This window comes from Hypomesus transpacificus, chromosome 23 (genome assembly GCF_021917145.1).
Source record: "Hypomesus transpacificus isolate Combined female chromosome 23, fHypTra1, whole genome shotgun sequence".
Classification (NCBI taxonomy): Eukaryota; Metazoa; Chordata; class Actinopteri; order Osmeriformes; family Osmeridae; genus Hypomesus; species Hypomesus transpacificus.
The window spans coordinates 7,752,187-7,766,903 of NC_061082.1; the positions used below are offsets into that span (position 1 = coordinate 7,752,187).

The following is a 14,717-nucleotide window of genomic DNA, read 5'->3' on the forward strand; positions in this document are numbered from 1 at the left end:
TTGAAGTGTGTGTGTGTGTCTGTGTGCATGTGTGAGTCTGTCACAGAAAGAAAATGTAAGCATGAAAAGCTTGAGGTCGAGCAGGAGAAAGATGGAGAGGGCGAGGTAAGACATACTCTGCAAAGACTGTGATGTTTTTATTTCCCTCTCTTCTGTAAAGCCGCTCCGATTCCTCATCTTCGCACAGCGAAGACGGCCAGAGGAGTCTGTGGCTACCACCCAGCACACTGACTCCTCATTAGAGTTGAAGTCCAAAGACAGAGTCCCATTTGTGTCTACAGGCCTCAGGGTCTGTAAACTAGATCCATTTAGCTGAGTGGTTAGAATACGATCCAAACCTCCAATCAAGAGAACTGGTGGACTGTCCCCAGGATCTGAAACAAAAGCAGGCGGGTTTTTTTGACAGGATGTGAGGGAAATCAAAAATGGTAGTAAAGGATGGGCACAAACCACTTTGAGACCAGAGACTAAGGCTTTTTTAATAGTTTGCTAATATTAACCTAACATTTAACAACTAATGATACATTTACAGCCAACTACAGTGGCAGTAAAGTATCAGAGGCTCACGAGAGCTGGTGCTAAACTTCCTGAACTGAATGTTTGATTTTATTCTGTCTTATTCTAAAAGCTAAGTTGGGGTTCTCCTGTATATACACATCTGATTAATCAAGGACATTATATCGCAATTTTCTTGGTAAATTTAGGTTTTCAATTCAAAGGTTTTATCATTAATCAGTCATCTTTTGAATTAGCCTTGCAAGCAATATTAGATTAAAAACATAAAACAAAGTCTTAGCAACAATTTAAAATTACTGTGTAAAGATAAATTAGAAAATATATATTTTGAATTTATGTGAAAAATAAGTAGTTTGATAAATCATCGCATATTGGGAATTACTACATATGTTACACCTCAGCTGTTGGGCACAATAAAATGCTTTCACAGAAAAGTACTTTAATTCATTTTCAAACAGACAGAATGGTGTTTGTGTGACTCACGTAGTAGTGACGACATTCAAATGGACCGTAACATAACACAGCAGGTGTACAAATACCAGGACATAAGGAGGACAAACTGTGTTCCAAACTTTGTTTTACCATTCTTTTAGTCAGCGAGAGGTGAGGTAGAGTGACTGATCTGAGCTAAAACAACCTCCTTTTAGTGCCTAATTGACCATGCTCTCTCTGTGCCACCCAGTTCACCACCAAAACCAGATTTATCCTGATCTCCAACACAGGGTCAAGTCAGGGGCTGCTCCTCTAATATGGGCAATAAATCAGTTTGTCCACTCTCAAACACACTTCTCTTTAACACCATCCCCCTGAATCAACCTTTAGGATACCAAACATTACTGTTTACCCAATACTACAGTGGCATAGAGATAGTTTTCTTCAGCCTCACTGACTCTTGAGAATGGATTGGATTGGCTCCTCTGACAATCAGACAAATACATTGGGTGATGTAGGCCCATAATCAGCACCTCCTAGACTCGGAATAGTACTTATATTGCCTGGGAACTTGCTTGCAAATAAGGACACAACATATTGTTGATACATGCAAATGCAGTCCCTGCATATTATCTTCAACAAAACTTGATACTTGAACAAAACTGACAATTTGTGGCATAGATGTTGAAACCTGAATTTAACATGAACTCTTTAATGTGTTTTTCTTACCCTACTGGTCCCCGTCTCCTGGCCTCAGAGAGTATACCTAGAAATTTATATTCATGAGCTTTTACAACTAATGGTAACCCCATAGTTATCCCTGCACTGCAATCCTTCTCTGCTAAATTAATATTAATGAATGTGAGCATTGGGTTCAGTTAAGTTTATGGGTAATCATATTCAGTTTATTCCTAGTAGGACACCAGTCACATTGATTAAAAGCAGCAACAGAGCTCCTCTCCCCAGTTAGGTGTGCTGTGCCCAAGGCTGTTTTCAACCCATGTGTCCCATACAGTTTCTAAAACTCAAACTTTGTGATACGGGAATGGGATTAAGTAATTTAATTTCAAATGACTTCATCTAAAATAGAATTACAGAAATGTGCAAATATGATTGGGAGGGTAAAATTACTTTCGAAAACAAACAGTGAGTAATATACATTATTTATTTTCCCCACAGCATTGATATACTGCCAACAGATGAGAGCAACATAAATCAAGGCGATGTTGGTCATTGTCTCACTACAAAATACTCAAGACTGTTCCCAGTTTGATCCCTGTGCTCATTAATTTCATCATTATTCTATCCTGACCATGTCTCCCGTTCCCATGTGGCTGATAGATGTGGTCACTACTGAACCACATTAATCTTTCTCCACCAGAGCTGAAAACCAACCAAGGTGAAGATGAACTAGAACCACCAAACCCTATGTGGGTTATTAATAGAAAGGAAGCATATAGGCACTGTATTATGCAGATGATGTTGTTTGGAATGCAATGTTGTCTTACCTAGTTTGGCTTTGCAGGACTTTCTGTCAGCCTGCAGAGTGTATCCCTCTGTACAGCTGCATTTGTATGACCCATAGGTGTTCATGCAGGTTTGGCTACAAGCCCCATACACTGCACATTCATCATGATCTAGGGAGAGAGTCATTTGTAACAAATTAGGTGTGCTCAAACATGACCCAAATACATAAAGTATACTTAATGTGGCCTCACTGTACCAACATAGATATCATTATTGTAAAACCAAGGAGTCTCCACCGGAATCACAGGATACTAGGGTGAAAAGAGTCATTTCAGAAATCCTTAAAGCGACACCACAGACCCCGTGGATTAAGACGACCACAGGACTACAGTATGTTGTCTACTGTGCTGTCCTCACTTGGTAATTTACAGTATTCTTTGGGGTCACAACACCCCACCGGAGTCACCTTTGGCCTCAGAAAGGTGACAGTGGCATGTGTCCAGCCTGTCAGACGGAGCTGTGGGGTCTAAAGGGGACAGGACCAAGCCCTAATGACAGATGGTTGTAACTGCCTGCCTCCCTGTACTTCAGAGAAGTCTTTCTGTCAGGCTGAGGGTGAAGGAAAACCACGGCAGAGGCTCCAGACCCGGTGGGCTCGGTAGTGTTAACAATGCCTACCGTGGCAGCTCGTCCCGTCCTCGCCGACCTCAAAGCCGTCGGCGCAGAAACAGAAGGTGCCGTTCCTCGTCATGACGCAGCCGTAACGGCACCGCAGCTCGTGGCAGGCTGACAACAGCTCTGAGGAGAGGGGGGAGAGGGTGGAGGGAAGGAGAAGGGGAGAGGGAAAGGAGGAGAGGGGGGAGAGGAGAAGAGGGGGGGAACAGATGTAAATTGCTTTTTGATTTTCTTCTCCTCAAAGCCCTTTTTACCTCCATCACTGAAGGCATTTGGCATTGCCGGCTGACAGTCGCGAGCTTTAGGCAGGGATCAATAGGTGTTGTGCAACTGTATCTGGGAAACGCCACGTGAAAATGAAACGGGGAAAAAAAAAAACTTCTCATGTAACTGTTAGCTTCAAACGCTTTGAACCTGATGAAATTTGAATGTTCAGCCCTCAGAACTCTCAGAAACCCTCAACCTCTTAGAAACAAAGGGAAATGATAGAAAGGGGAAATGAGGCGAAGTGAGAGGGAATATTCAATATATCGTATGGATCACAAAAATTACAGTGTTGTGAGTATATTGGCCATACAAAGAGACACATTTGGGGTAGTTACAACACAGAAATAAAATACAATTTAATGACACAACAAACTACAGTATTTCGAGACAATGACACAACACTCAACTGTGCATCAACTCTACCACAACAAGAGTACTTTCCTTGGCTCCACATAGGCACAACCTTGAGAATCAAGAAAATACTACAGCGCATTACATCAGCAAAAGAGAGTGGGTTGATGAATACAGTAGAGTAGGGAAGTGATCATTCATATTTCCTGTCTACCCAAATTCCGCCCAAATTGTCATTAACTCCCTGTCACTTTTCGTGTATAATGTGGCACAGATATTGCATACGTTTGCGAAGTTATTAATGAGTTGGTGGAAGGCTCAACAAAGTAGACATGAGTCGTGTGCTCTTGAAACACTACATGGCACATGAAGTGACTGAGAGATGGCCAGTCACTCATCCGCTGAGCGCATACTCATTTGTTCTCATCTTGTCTTGTAACACCAGTCTTTGTAAAGAACGAAAGACAAAGGCCGGCAATTTAAGACTTGATAAATGTTCAGTTGAGTAACTGACAGTTTTTAAAAGAATGAGCTTCAAAATAGAGACAAAGTTTTAATTGCTCAAAGATAGATATGCCACTGCCGAGCATTAATTACTGTCAAATGGCAGCCCAATGGTTGAAGGCTGCTATTGATTGTACTTGTTTTCCCTTTTCGCAACAACAGAGCTCCAGCCGAGGCATTTAAAACCATTTGTGAATGTTCCAGAAGACCCAGGCAGTTTATGACAACATATACTTACCCATCAAACAGTGGGCTGAGACACAATCAAAGCCTCAGACACTGCAATCTAAAAAGAGACACTGGAGAAAGGAGAATAGGTTTTTTGCACTAGCCTTGTTTTCTGGAATTAAAATGCTTCTCAACGCAAAGAAGTTTGACATATTAAGAGCTTACAGATTTAACGGATTTATAGAGTCGTCAGAAGTCCATTTTTCATTATGTGTCTATGGTCTTTTCACTTGCTGACAAGTGAAGATGAAGTGGTTGGTTTGAGAGATGACAGGTGTAATATAAAAACTGTCTGTGTGGTTGTTGGATTCCAGAACTGTATATGAACTGATTGTGATAAAGGCTCATTTAGTTTACTGTGTATAAAAAATATTATGCACAAATTGTTTAGTAAAAACCAACAAAAGCAACCATAAATGCAATCCGATCTAAATGTCTTCTTATTATACCCTAAAAGGGTATAAAATAGGAATTCATAACTTCTTCCTTGTTTATTCTGATAACATCCCAAATGCAACCATCCCTCAATGTATCAATGAGCATGACTTGCTCACATATACAGCCAATGTCACCAATGTGTTATACATAGATTTGAATGAGTCATGTTTTACCACCAATTACTGTAAGACTAAATTAAAGATTTACAGTCAAACAGCATGTTTTTTCAGATGTTATTATATTATATGAAATGACTCCATTTAAGGCCAGTCAGTGCATCTCTTCAAAAGCCTTTCCTCGCCTCATCCTTCCATCCATTCCCAGTGATGCTCAGGCTGTACCGTTTATGCAGCAGTAACTGGCAAGCTGCCCTCCTCCTCCGTAGGAGAGCGTGCTGTGTGACTAGACACTGGGCCTGAAGATACCTTATCCTAATCTGCATATCTACACCAAGGCGGGGGGAGGTGGGGGGATGGCCCAGTCTCTTCCTCCATGCTACTGACGTACAACATCAGCAACTTGCAAACCTTACATTTGCTATTACTTCCTGTGATAAGCATTTCGATTCAAAGTTTTGAACTGCAGCACTTGTTTAAATATTTCGCTTTTTACTTGATTTTATGCCTAACTGTATTTTTGTATTATTTTAGAAATGCATTTTATTTTGTATTCAGCTTTTTTTCTTACTGCATTTTAATTTGATACCATGGCATACTACCTATGTTCTTTTTATTGTTGTGAAACACTCAATACATTTAATGTTTTTATTGCAATGTATTTGTATAATAATAATACTATAATATTTAAAAAAAGTAAACGTTCAAATACTTTTTGGGTTCTCTTTTCAAAACCCATACTTTTCAAGGTCATGCATATCCAAGAACAGACAATAGTATTGAGGATTTAAGACTTACAGTGGCACAACTAGGCCAGGCTCTACAGGTGATGGTGGAAAAGATGGAGGAAGCTGAAAAGAAACCTTTGTCTTTACTGTATGTCCTTCACAGAATACAAACTGTGGAGACATCCTATACAGCACTGTGCAAAAAGGTAATTTAGATGCAAATGTCATGATTCCACTGATGACACTATTGTTATTGTGAGCAATTCATCATTTTCGATCTAATGAGACTGGTTGGGTGATGAATAATTAATATGCCACGACAAGTTCAGAACGCACAAGCGTATGCAGTGTTTGAATTTGCACATGAGATTCATGATCATACTGTGTCTATCTAGGGAGAAGTGTAGATATCCATCCATCCAAGAACAGTCTAACAAAGCACGAGTAGCTCTCTCACAGGGGGCTAGGCAGATGGCACGGCCTGCATAGTGATGGTAGCACCTCTCTTCTGCCAACACAAACATGGTTCGCAAGAGAAGGCTAACCCAGGCTAACAGTGAACTTCCCCCCCATCTGGCCTCATTATGGCTTCCCTTCTGGGGTCTATATGGCCTTTGTCTCAGGAAGGCCAGTCTCTATCCAACCTCTATGTTTGCTCTCAAGGCCTCTAATTAATGTGAGACTGAAATAAAATGCTGACCCAACAGAGGAGGGATGGACGTATTTTTAAGCACAGCTTTCCTCATTCTAAAGTAAGAGTTACACCCATTCCATGGTCTTCTGTCCTCTGTGGATCCCCTTGGAGGTAGTATTAACAAGGGCCAGTCCCAAAAAAAGAAATTAGAACACTCATAGTATTGTCATCTCTAAGGCTTAGTCATTCAACTCCTTAGAAGTTTGAAGGAAATGGTTTCTCATTTTGATAGAATAAGATAACACATACAATTGTCTATACTGTAGCATGAAGAACTTACATTATTGAAGGGATTTGAACAAGTTATAGTCCTGTTAAGTATGTCAGCTTTGATCTGACACATAACTGTCCCGACAGTGTTGAATGAATAGGAAATTGAACGATACATGCATGTGTACAAGTCATCTTTCTGAAATATAATCCCACAGCTGAAAACTGGGGCTGCAATTTGACAGTAAATGTTGTTAAATCCTCAAAGTACAATATTCTGCCGGAATTGATAATTTGGTGCACTGCCAAGTAGCTGACATGCACTTATAATATAATATCTGCAGAAATATCATGAGTGTCTGAATCTTCCAGCACACAATGAAATTTTAATTCACCACACTCCTGAGAAGGAAAATCCTCGGTAATAGGATTGGATGGCACCAGATTGTTTCCTTACATTAGGGACTACAATCATATGAGTGACAATAGCCCACCAGCCTTTGAATAAACAAAGTCAGAAGCATAAAATATTGATTCAAAGTGTCTGTTTTTACTCCAGGAGTCTGTCTTTGTGTTAAGGCCTGACAGTCAAACCAACCGGTAACATCCAGAATACAAGGAGTTGTGGATAAAACCGAGATGGCCAAACCTGTCAAATTATGAATGAATTGGTTCAGTCATCAGCAATTTATCAAGGGGAATCAACTTTCATGGTTATGCTTATCTATAATAAATGACTGATATTTCAGTGCATACTGCAGCATACCCTTTAAGACACATTTACGGTAGAACACCTAAGGACAACCAAAATAGCTTTTTGAAGTCCCACCAATCTGAATGTGAATATAAAGCAGCTTTCACTAGTCCACAGCAGGACTGCAACGTATGAGACCTTGAGTTGAGGAATAAGAACTTCTCACTGTATTTCATTCATTGGAAGGCTTCAAACTCAATAAATATGCTAATACATGTATCTACAAGGCTGGATGGCATAACATTTATAGTAACTCATTTTTGGAAAAGGGGCATTTCTTATCACAGTCTACTTCACCCTGGAGAATATCGTCTGTTTGTTTGCTGGAATTGTTGGTAATGAAAAGTTAATCAAGTGAGATAATTGAATGCTGTTGAGAGGCATAGAGAGGAGGAGAGACACATGTGTGACATTGTTTTCCATAACTCTATGCTGGCAGCTTTATCCATTGACAAAGTTTATTTTCCAAAATTGAAAAAGGCCATGCAATTAATTTATGTTACGGACAGTTTACCTAAGAACACTCATTAGCTGTTTATACAAATAATGACATGTCCACGATGCATTGTAAATATTCTGTGAAATTACTATTGGATGTGGTTGTAAAATCAGTATTACCACTTCCGATATAAAGTGTGTGGAAGTGTCAAAAGACAACTCCAATGTAAAACCTTTAAATATTGTGTAAAAAAAAAGAAGCTTTTGGCAGGTCACGGTTTGACATGAGAATTTGCTCAGTGCTTATTTTAGGATAAAAGCACAGTTAACCTATTCACAGAAGCGGTCCATTATCTTCTAAACTTGACATGGGGTAGAGTCTGTCTAAACAATGAAGAGTTGAAGACAGCTACTGTGCACCTCAATGGATGTTTGGATGTCCCATGACATCTGTAACAAAGGGATTTCCTTACTTGTTTTATTTAAACATATCTACTGTACCCCTTAAAAACCCACAGATATTGATCTTTTTCAAAGAGAGAAGAGCATGTTAGTACAACTAGTATGATTGTATGATTGATGATTTCATGATTTGCCAGGTGCCAGTCTCACCTGGGGTCAGCACTGTCATGGCATGTTCTTCAAAAAACTATTTGAATTCAATTGAATTGGTTTTGTACATCTGGCTTAGTCAATATTAAATACTTTCAATGCTTTCTAAGGCTTTGTGAATGCAATATTCAGAAAATAACCAATAAATGAGACATTTAAGTAATTGAAAGGTAATTTCCTAAATATAACCCTTAATAGAGAATGGTTTTAGTAGAACATGATTAAGATGGGGAAAAAAACTGTGTAATGCCCATGAGCTGTTTAAATGTCAACAAAACTAAATTACTTAATAAATCACAATGTGCACAGGCAGTTTGAATATTGCAATGTGTGTGTATAAACGTATACCGCATTTACAAGTTTATTTTTCCTTTGACCACACCTGTTAGTATCATACCACAAACCGGCACAGTTAGCTTTAATTTGAACCCTAAAAATCTGCGTTGGTTTAGAAAATGCACTGTGTAAACAGAGCCAGGTGGCTAGGTGGAAAATGTTCATCATGTTTCAATGAGAGGCTGCCATGAGCGTGTGATTTTACATAAACAACTTTCTGAAGGTGAGGGTCTGGGATTCAGTGGTTTCCCATATGGACCCTTTGGTGGGTGTCCTCTGGAGACATAAGTATGTATATTCATAAGAGGTGCACAGGATAAAAAGTTTTCTGTGAGCCCCAGCTGGTTTCCTCTAACTTCTTGTGACCTTAATTCCCAAAGAGTCAGCTGTCTATGAGCAGTTGAACAGCATGTGTCCCAATGCGAACTGAGCAGAAGTTTACCGTTAGTCAAGCTAAGAGAGAGCACACCCCCCCCCCAAAAATAAAAAATTAAACAAAATGCAGCACTCCTGCATATTCCCTGAAATACCACTTTACAGGATGTCTTTGAGGAAGACAGCATTTCTGTACAGTTCATTACTGGCCAAAGACATGGGTAGAAAAGTGCTCCATTCAGAATGTTTTTATTTTGGGGTTCTTTGTGGAGGAAACCCATGTGAGCACAGGGAGAACGCGCAAACACCATACAGAAAGGCCTGGAAGATACCACACCTGAGCACAGAATAGTGAGAGTGAGAACTGAACCCAGGACCTTACTGTGTGCACAACGCACAATGAACTGTGTGCAAGGCACTGTAGTATTAGTCATTTATGGTACATCAACCTAAAGTTTCATATTTGGAACCAACAAAAACGGATAATAGCTGGCTCAACCGATACTATATGAAATCACTTTGTGGGGGATGGACTGAGAAAAAAAAAAACCTTCACTCAAAACTCACACAAACCCACTTATGCTTAACACTATTACAATGTACACGTAAAACCCACGTTTAGATCAATATTAATTTGGTTCTCATTTCTCCCTGATGTGAGCCAATTTATCAGTGTGAGCATTCCTCTAAAGTAGCGTAACATTGGAACCGACATTTTCAGTGGTATCCCAAATGCAAGCGCTTGGGCTATTTTCAACAATTCCTTGAATCCATGGACACATTTCTGTTCCTTGCACTGAACCACTGACAAAGCCCAGCATGACCCCACTGTACTCCAGGTGACCAAAGGTCATAGCATTAGCCAGACTGGCACTTCAATGCACCAACTCAACGTTGCCCACTGGGTGGCCATTGTCATATCACAGGAGCCAGGTGTCTACACCAGCTTGATGCTAGGGCTTAGCGTGTTGTGAAGCAAAACAAACCTGTGTACAACACAACACCTGGTGCTACTGTCCTACTGCGCCACTCACCTGCTATCTGACAAGATGGCTGATATGATGTAACCTTGGCAAAGAGCTTGACCACAGAGGACACACACAGACAACGGCATTCAGAACAGACCGTTACACATACAGACAGAAACACACGCACACACAGATCAACCAAAGCCCTGCACAGCCACAATGGATGTACAGTAATGTTTGCAACACAACTCAGTTCAGTCAGGAGACCTGGGTAGTGTTTGAGCAGGATATTTGACAGTGCACAGACACGTCATCTTTGGTGGTAAGGTTCTGCTTCGTGACAGCTTTCTACCTGAGTAACCCAACTGGAGACTTTGTCTCCACTGAAGTGGCAGAGAGCTATCCATCATTCCCCTGGCAGACTGAGCAAAGACCGAAGCCAGGATGGAAGCTAGAGTGGTTGAGGGAACAAGAATTATGAGCATTTGTAAAACACTTACTTAGCAGCAATTAGAGAACCATGTGAGTTTCAGGTCTAAAATAGCTAGCTCTGTTAATGTTGATGAGGGTGACTTGAGGCTGAATATGATAGTGGTATTGTCGACTGACAGAATCACCTCAAGGACAGATTTGTGACAGATTCGATTGGATTCCAAACCAAAGTTTTACCGCAGGTCACCTGTGTCAGTGCTGCCCATCAAGTCTATCCACAAGCTCCCAGCTTCGACATGAACGATCACTCAAACGGCCTCTTACCTCGACAATGAACCCCCTCATCGTCACCGTCCTCACAGTCAACAGCTCCGTTGCACAGCTTGTTAAAGTGAATGCATTTTCTTGTCCCAATGCACTGTATGTGATTAAGGGGACATCTGACCACCACCTCCCCCACACCTGAAAAAGACAAAGGAGTCATTGTTAGCAAACACATAATCAATGTATGTAACATTAGACTGCAAACAGACAGTGGAAAACACCAGAAAATGTTCCAGCAGCACTTTTGCATCTTTTATGCTGCAGGCACACTTCCAAAACACTTTACGACGCATACAGTACAATTACAAAGTACTAGGGAGCTCGAAAAACTATGCCACTAGTACTTCACAATTTGGCAATGACTGAAAACATCTAGAGGACAAAGGGCTTTATCACTGGCAAATTAATGGGAATGCAAAAATCATTTTTCATTGTCGTTTTTCATAATGTAAATCCACAATATGCATACTGCACTGTCCACGCCCCTCACAAAATGCTGATCCTCACAGAAACAAATCAGAGGAAAATACAATAGAGGCAGGAGCGTTTGCCCATGCACGTGTGTTTACAATCGACAACATTGTTCTTTACACACAACAGCTGTTAAGTGCATCTCTACGCTTCTGAAAGCACAGTGAAACCTATCGCACAGTCGCCACAGTCCTCCCTAGCCACACAAACAGCAGAGAGCAGCTGCTCAAGGATTCATGAGGCACATAGGTGACCCTCATCCGCGTGGCTGCCACGAGAGCACATAAAATACATCTGACTGGTGTGCGAGCATTGTAAATGTGTCACACTGGACCTTAACTACATTGATATCAATTACCATAACTGCAACACAGCCACTTAACAGTAGATTTATGGTCCACGCGACAGGATCTCTTCAAAATCCTTGGACTTCTAATGGACGAATCCCCAACCCAGAAATACTTGCACCATCCTGCCCTATTCACTGTTTCATTTACAACCTTTGAGGAAAGATGATGTCACATGGTAGGAGGGCCATTTCAAAAAGTACTGCAGTTTCGCACAGGTTCAAAGAGAATATTTGTCGACCAGCAAAAAAGTGCCTGCTCAGAGATAATAATTATTACTTTCATGTATTTGGATGATTGAGTTCTATTTTAGTTTTTCTTGCGACTTACTTCTTGGAGCTGTTTTCCCAGCCCAATAATATGGTATCTTTAGGAAACTCCAGTATTTTGAACTTTAATCTAAAGTTCATATTTCACACGAGCAAGGCCCTTTACACACAGCTTATCTGACATCTGTAATCATTGTTCACCAATTAGGCTTTATATTTGCCGTGATATCAGATTGGAGCAGACCCAAACGCATACATTACAGATGATACAATGAGCAATTAGTTGTACACACATTAGGTGGCTTCAACAGCAGTGACAACAACTTCCCTTGGAAAAAGACAATAAAGAATCATCTATCTAATGTAATCATATATCTGTAAATTATATATAGTCAATTCTAAGTCCTTGAATAATTAGCCTTTGAGTTTACAGAATGGTATAGTGACTCAATTGTGTTACAGTTGGTCTCTGTCAACTAGAAACATCCTCAAAATGTCCAGTTCTCTCACTGCATGCACTGATCCAAGGCAATGAAACGAGAAGGTGGTCATGAATATTCAGTGATTTTTTTTCACACAGATACCATCTCAGTTCTACACCAAACTACCAACCATATTTGGCTGAAGTACACACTACCGAAATGTAAAATCCAACAGTAACAGGATGCAGAATATACAACTGTAAGTTAAGGGTTTGTTTAACTGTAATAGACATCTTGAAGGTAACTGTAAGGGCGGTGGAGTATAGAGTCCATTATATTGCTGATATTTACAGTAGAGCCCCATTTGTTGTAGACCCAAGTGAAAGAGCATTTGCTTTATAAATAAATAATGTATATCGATGAGTTAACCCTGCTCCTTTTAAACCAATGTGAATCAAGTTGATCTATAGGGTATCGGCTTTCCATTTACTGTACAGTGTACACTAAAGATGTTTGCATCTATATATATATACAATATACTATAATTAAGTATGACAATTTGAACCGCAACACTAATCCTTGCTTGCAAATATTGGTGGGGAAATGTTACTGGCAAGCACAGCTCACATGCTTCCTGTTCAAGGGCTCTTGTGCTTGAGATCAAAATATGTAAACAGAGTGGGACCTCTTGGCACAGTCTGACTGTGGATTATAACTTTTAATGAAAAGTAGGAAACAGGATAGGAGGGGATCACGCAGGTATGAGGTGGTTCAATAGCTTTCTTTGTTTCGATTGAGGATATTCAAACTTTATGTTGCCGGTAAGAAAATATGCAAATCTCATTCTCAATTACAGGGGCGTTTGGTGGATAAGGCCACAGTAGAGGGAACTCAGGGAATAAGATGCTTTCCCCTGGACAATTTTGCTCACCCCCATGAGCTCCACACAATCAACCCCACACAATTCAAAGAAACATAATGAAAGCCATTTCGTATTTTTTATTAACCTAAAAAATACATGCTGTCATAGCCACAGCCAAAACAAATCATTCATCTACAATCCTTTTCCACAGTCTTTTTAAATTAAAAAGCATGATATTTACCGTCCTTGGAGAAGTGAATGAAGAAAAATTAGCTGGGATTGACTAATCCCTCTCTATTTAATGTGCAATGAAAGCCTTCTGGCTGGAATTTCAGTGGCTATGTTCATTATGATTATCACTTTCATCAGAGCCATACCACCGGTATGTGAGAAACAAGGAATTCTTGGTAGAAAAATATAGAGAATGTATGGCTGTGGAACTCATTAACTTTGCTTCCTTATATAGTGTAAAAACAATGTGAAAATGTTTGGCTTCACTTTCTGTTGTGTTACCAGGTCAGACAACAGTGTACTGTTCATACAGCGTGATCGGATTAATACCAATTCCAGGATTAATCCCTTTCCCCATAATGTCTGTGGGAATGTTTTCCAATGAAGGATGTTTTGATGACATTTATCAGTGTGAGGGATTTATTCCTCATTACAATTGCAAGGCATTATCATAAAGAGGCTTTAATTTATTAACTACGTATTACTTTCTCACACTTCATGAACAAAGTTGCTGACGTACTGGAATCAGAATTGAAATCTGAGAATTATGATACCCCAGTAAGTAATAATGATTTAAAGTAAATACATGGGAGTATGAACACACAACGACTGACCAAAATGGCCTTAACAACCTCAAGAAGAACACTCTTCAGAGAGAACCTTTTGCTGCATGACCTTCAGGTTCATGACATTTGAAATGTTGTACTCAGCTTGAATGAGACTCTCCCCTGTATTTGTCTGACCTTGGACAGAGAGGCAAATTGTTCCGATGACATATAAGAGTTGAGGTTCCATTTCATGGTTCTGCAGTCGCCCACCTTGCAGCTGCACTTCCCAGTGCAGTTTCATTTGCTGCCTCTGCCTGTCGGATCTACAGTGCCCATAATATCTAACCCACGTAGTACAGCACCAGACACATGGCTACATTTACAATAAAATCATAAAAGTGTCAAGACCAGATTGATAAAATATACGTATCCCATTTTTCAGAATCTTTCATCCAAAGATGATTTACTGTTCAGCCTTTGCAGAAACATAATACTATACATATTACTAACCCACAAACATGTTTAGTAACCAAAAATTAAGTCACATAGAGGCAGTTATATTATAGACAGTGAGAGTGTCCCATTCATTAACTACTGGACAGGAAACTCTCTTTGGGATTTGTTTCTAGTCTAATTATAAATAATCAAAAAATATAACTTTGTGAAAGGTCCTCGTCCTGACAGTTTGGTAGGCCGATTGAT

The 14,717-nt window shown here is 40.0% G+C and overlaps 1 protein-coding gene across 1 annotated transcript in view; it reads right to left on the reverse strand.

Annotated features, from left to right (window-relative positions):
* The window catches only part of lrp1bb (low density lipoprotein receptor-related protein 1Bb), a 147,855-nt gene that overhangs the window by 89,650 nt on the left and 43,488 nt on the right, over positions 1 to 14,717 (reverse strand). The window contains exons 3-6 of the mRNA XM_047047281.1: positions 10,866 to 11,003; positions 3,094 to 3,213; positions 2,457 to 2,585; positions 117 to 374 (exon numbers count right to left, since the gene is read on the reverse strand). Of these exons, the coding sequence (XP_046903237.1) occupies positions 117 to 374; positions 2,457 to 2,585; positions 3,094 to 3,213; positions 10,866 to 11,003 (645 nt within the window). The remainder of the gene's footprint in view (positions 1 to 116; positions 375 to 2,456; positions 2,586 to 3,093; positions 3,214 to 10,865; positions 11,004 to 14,717) is intronic.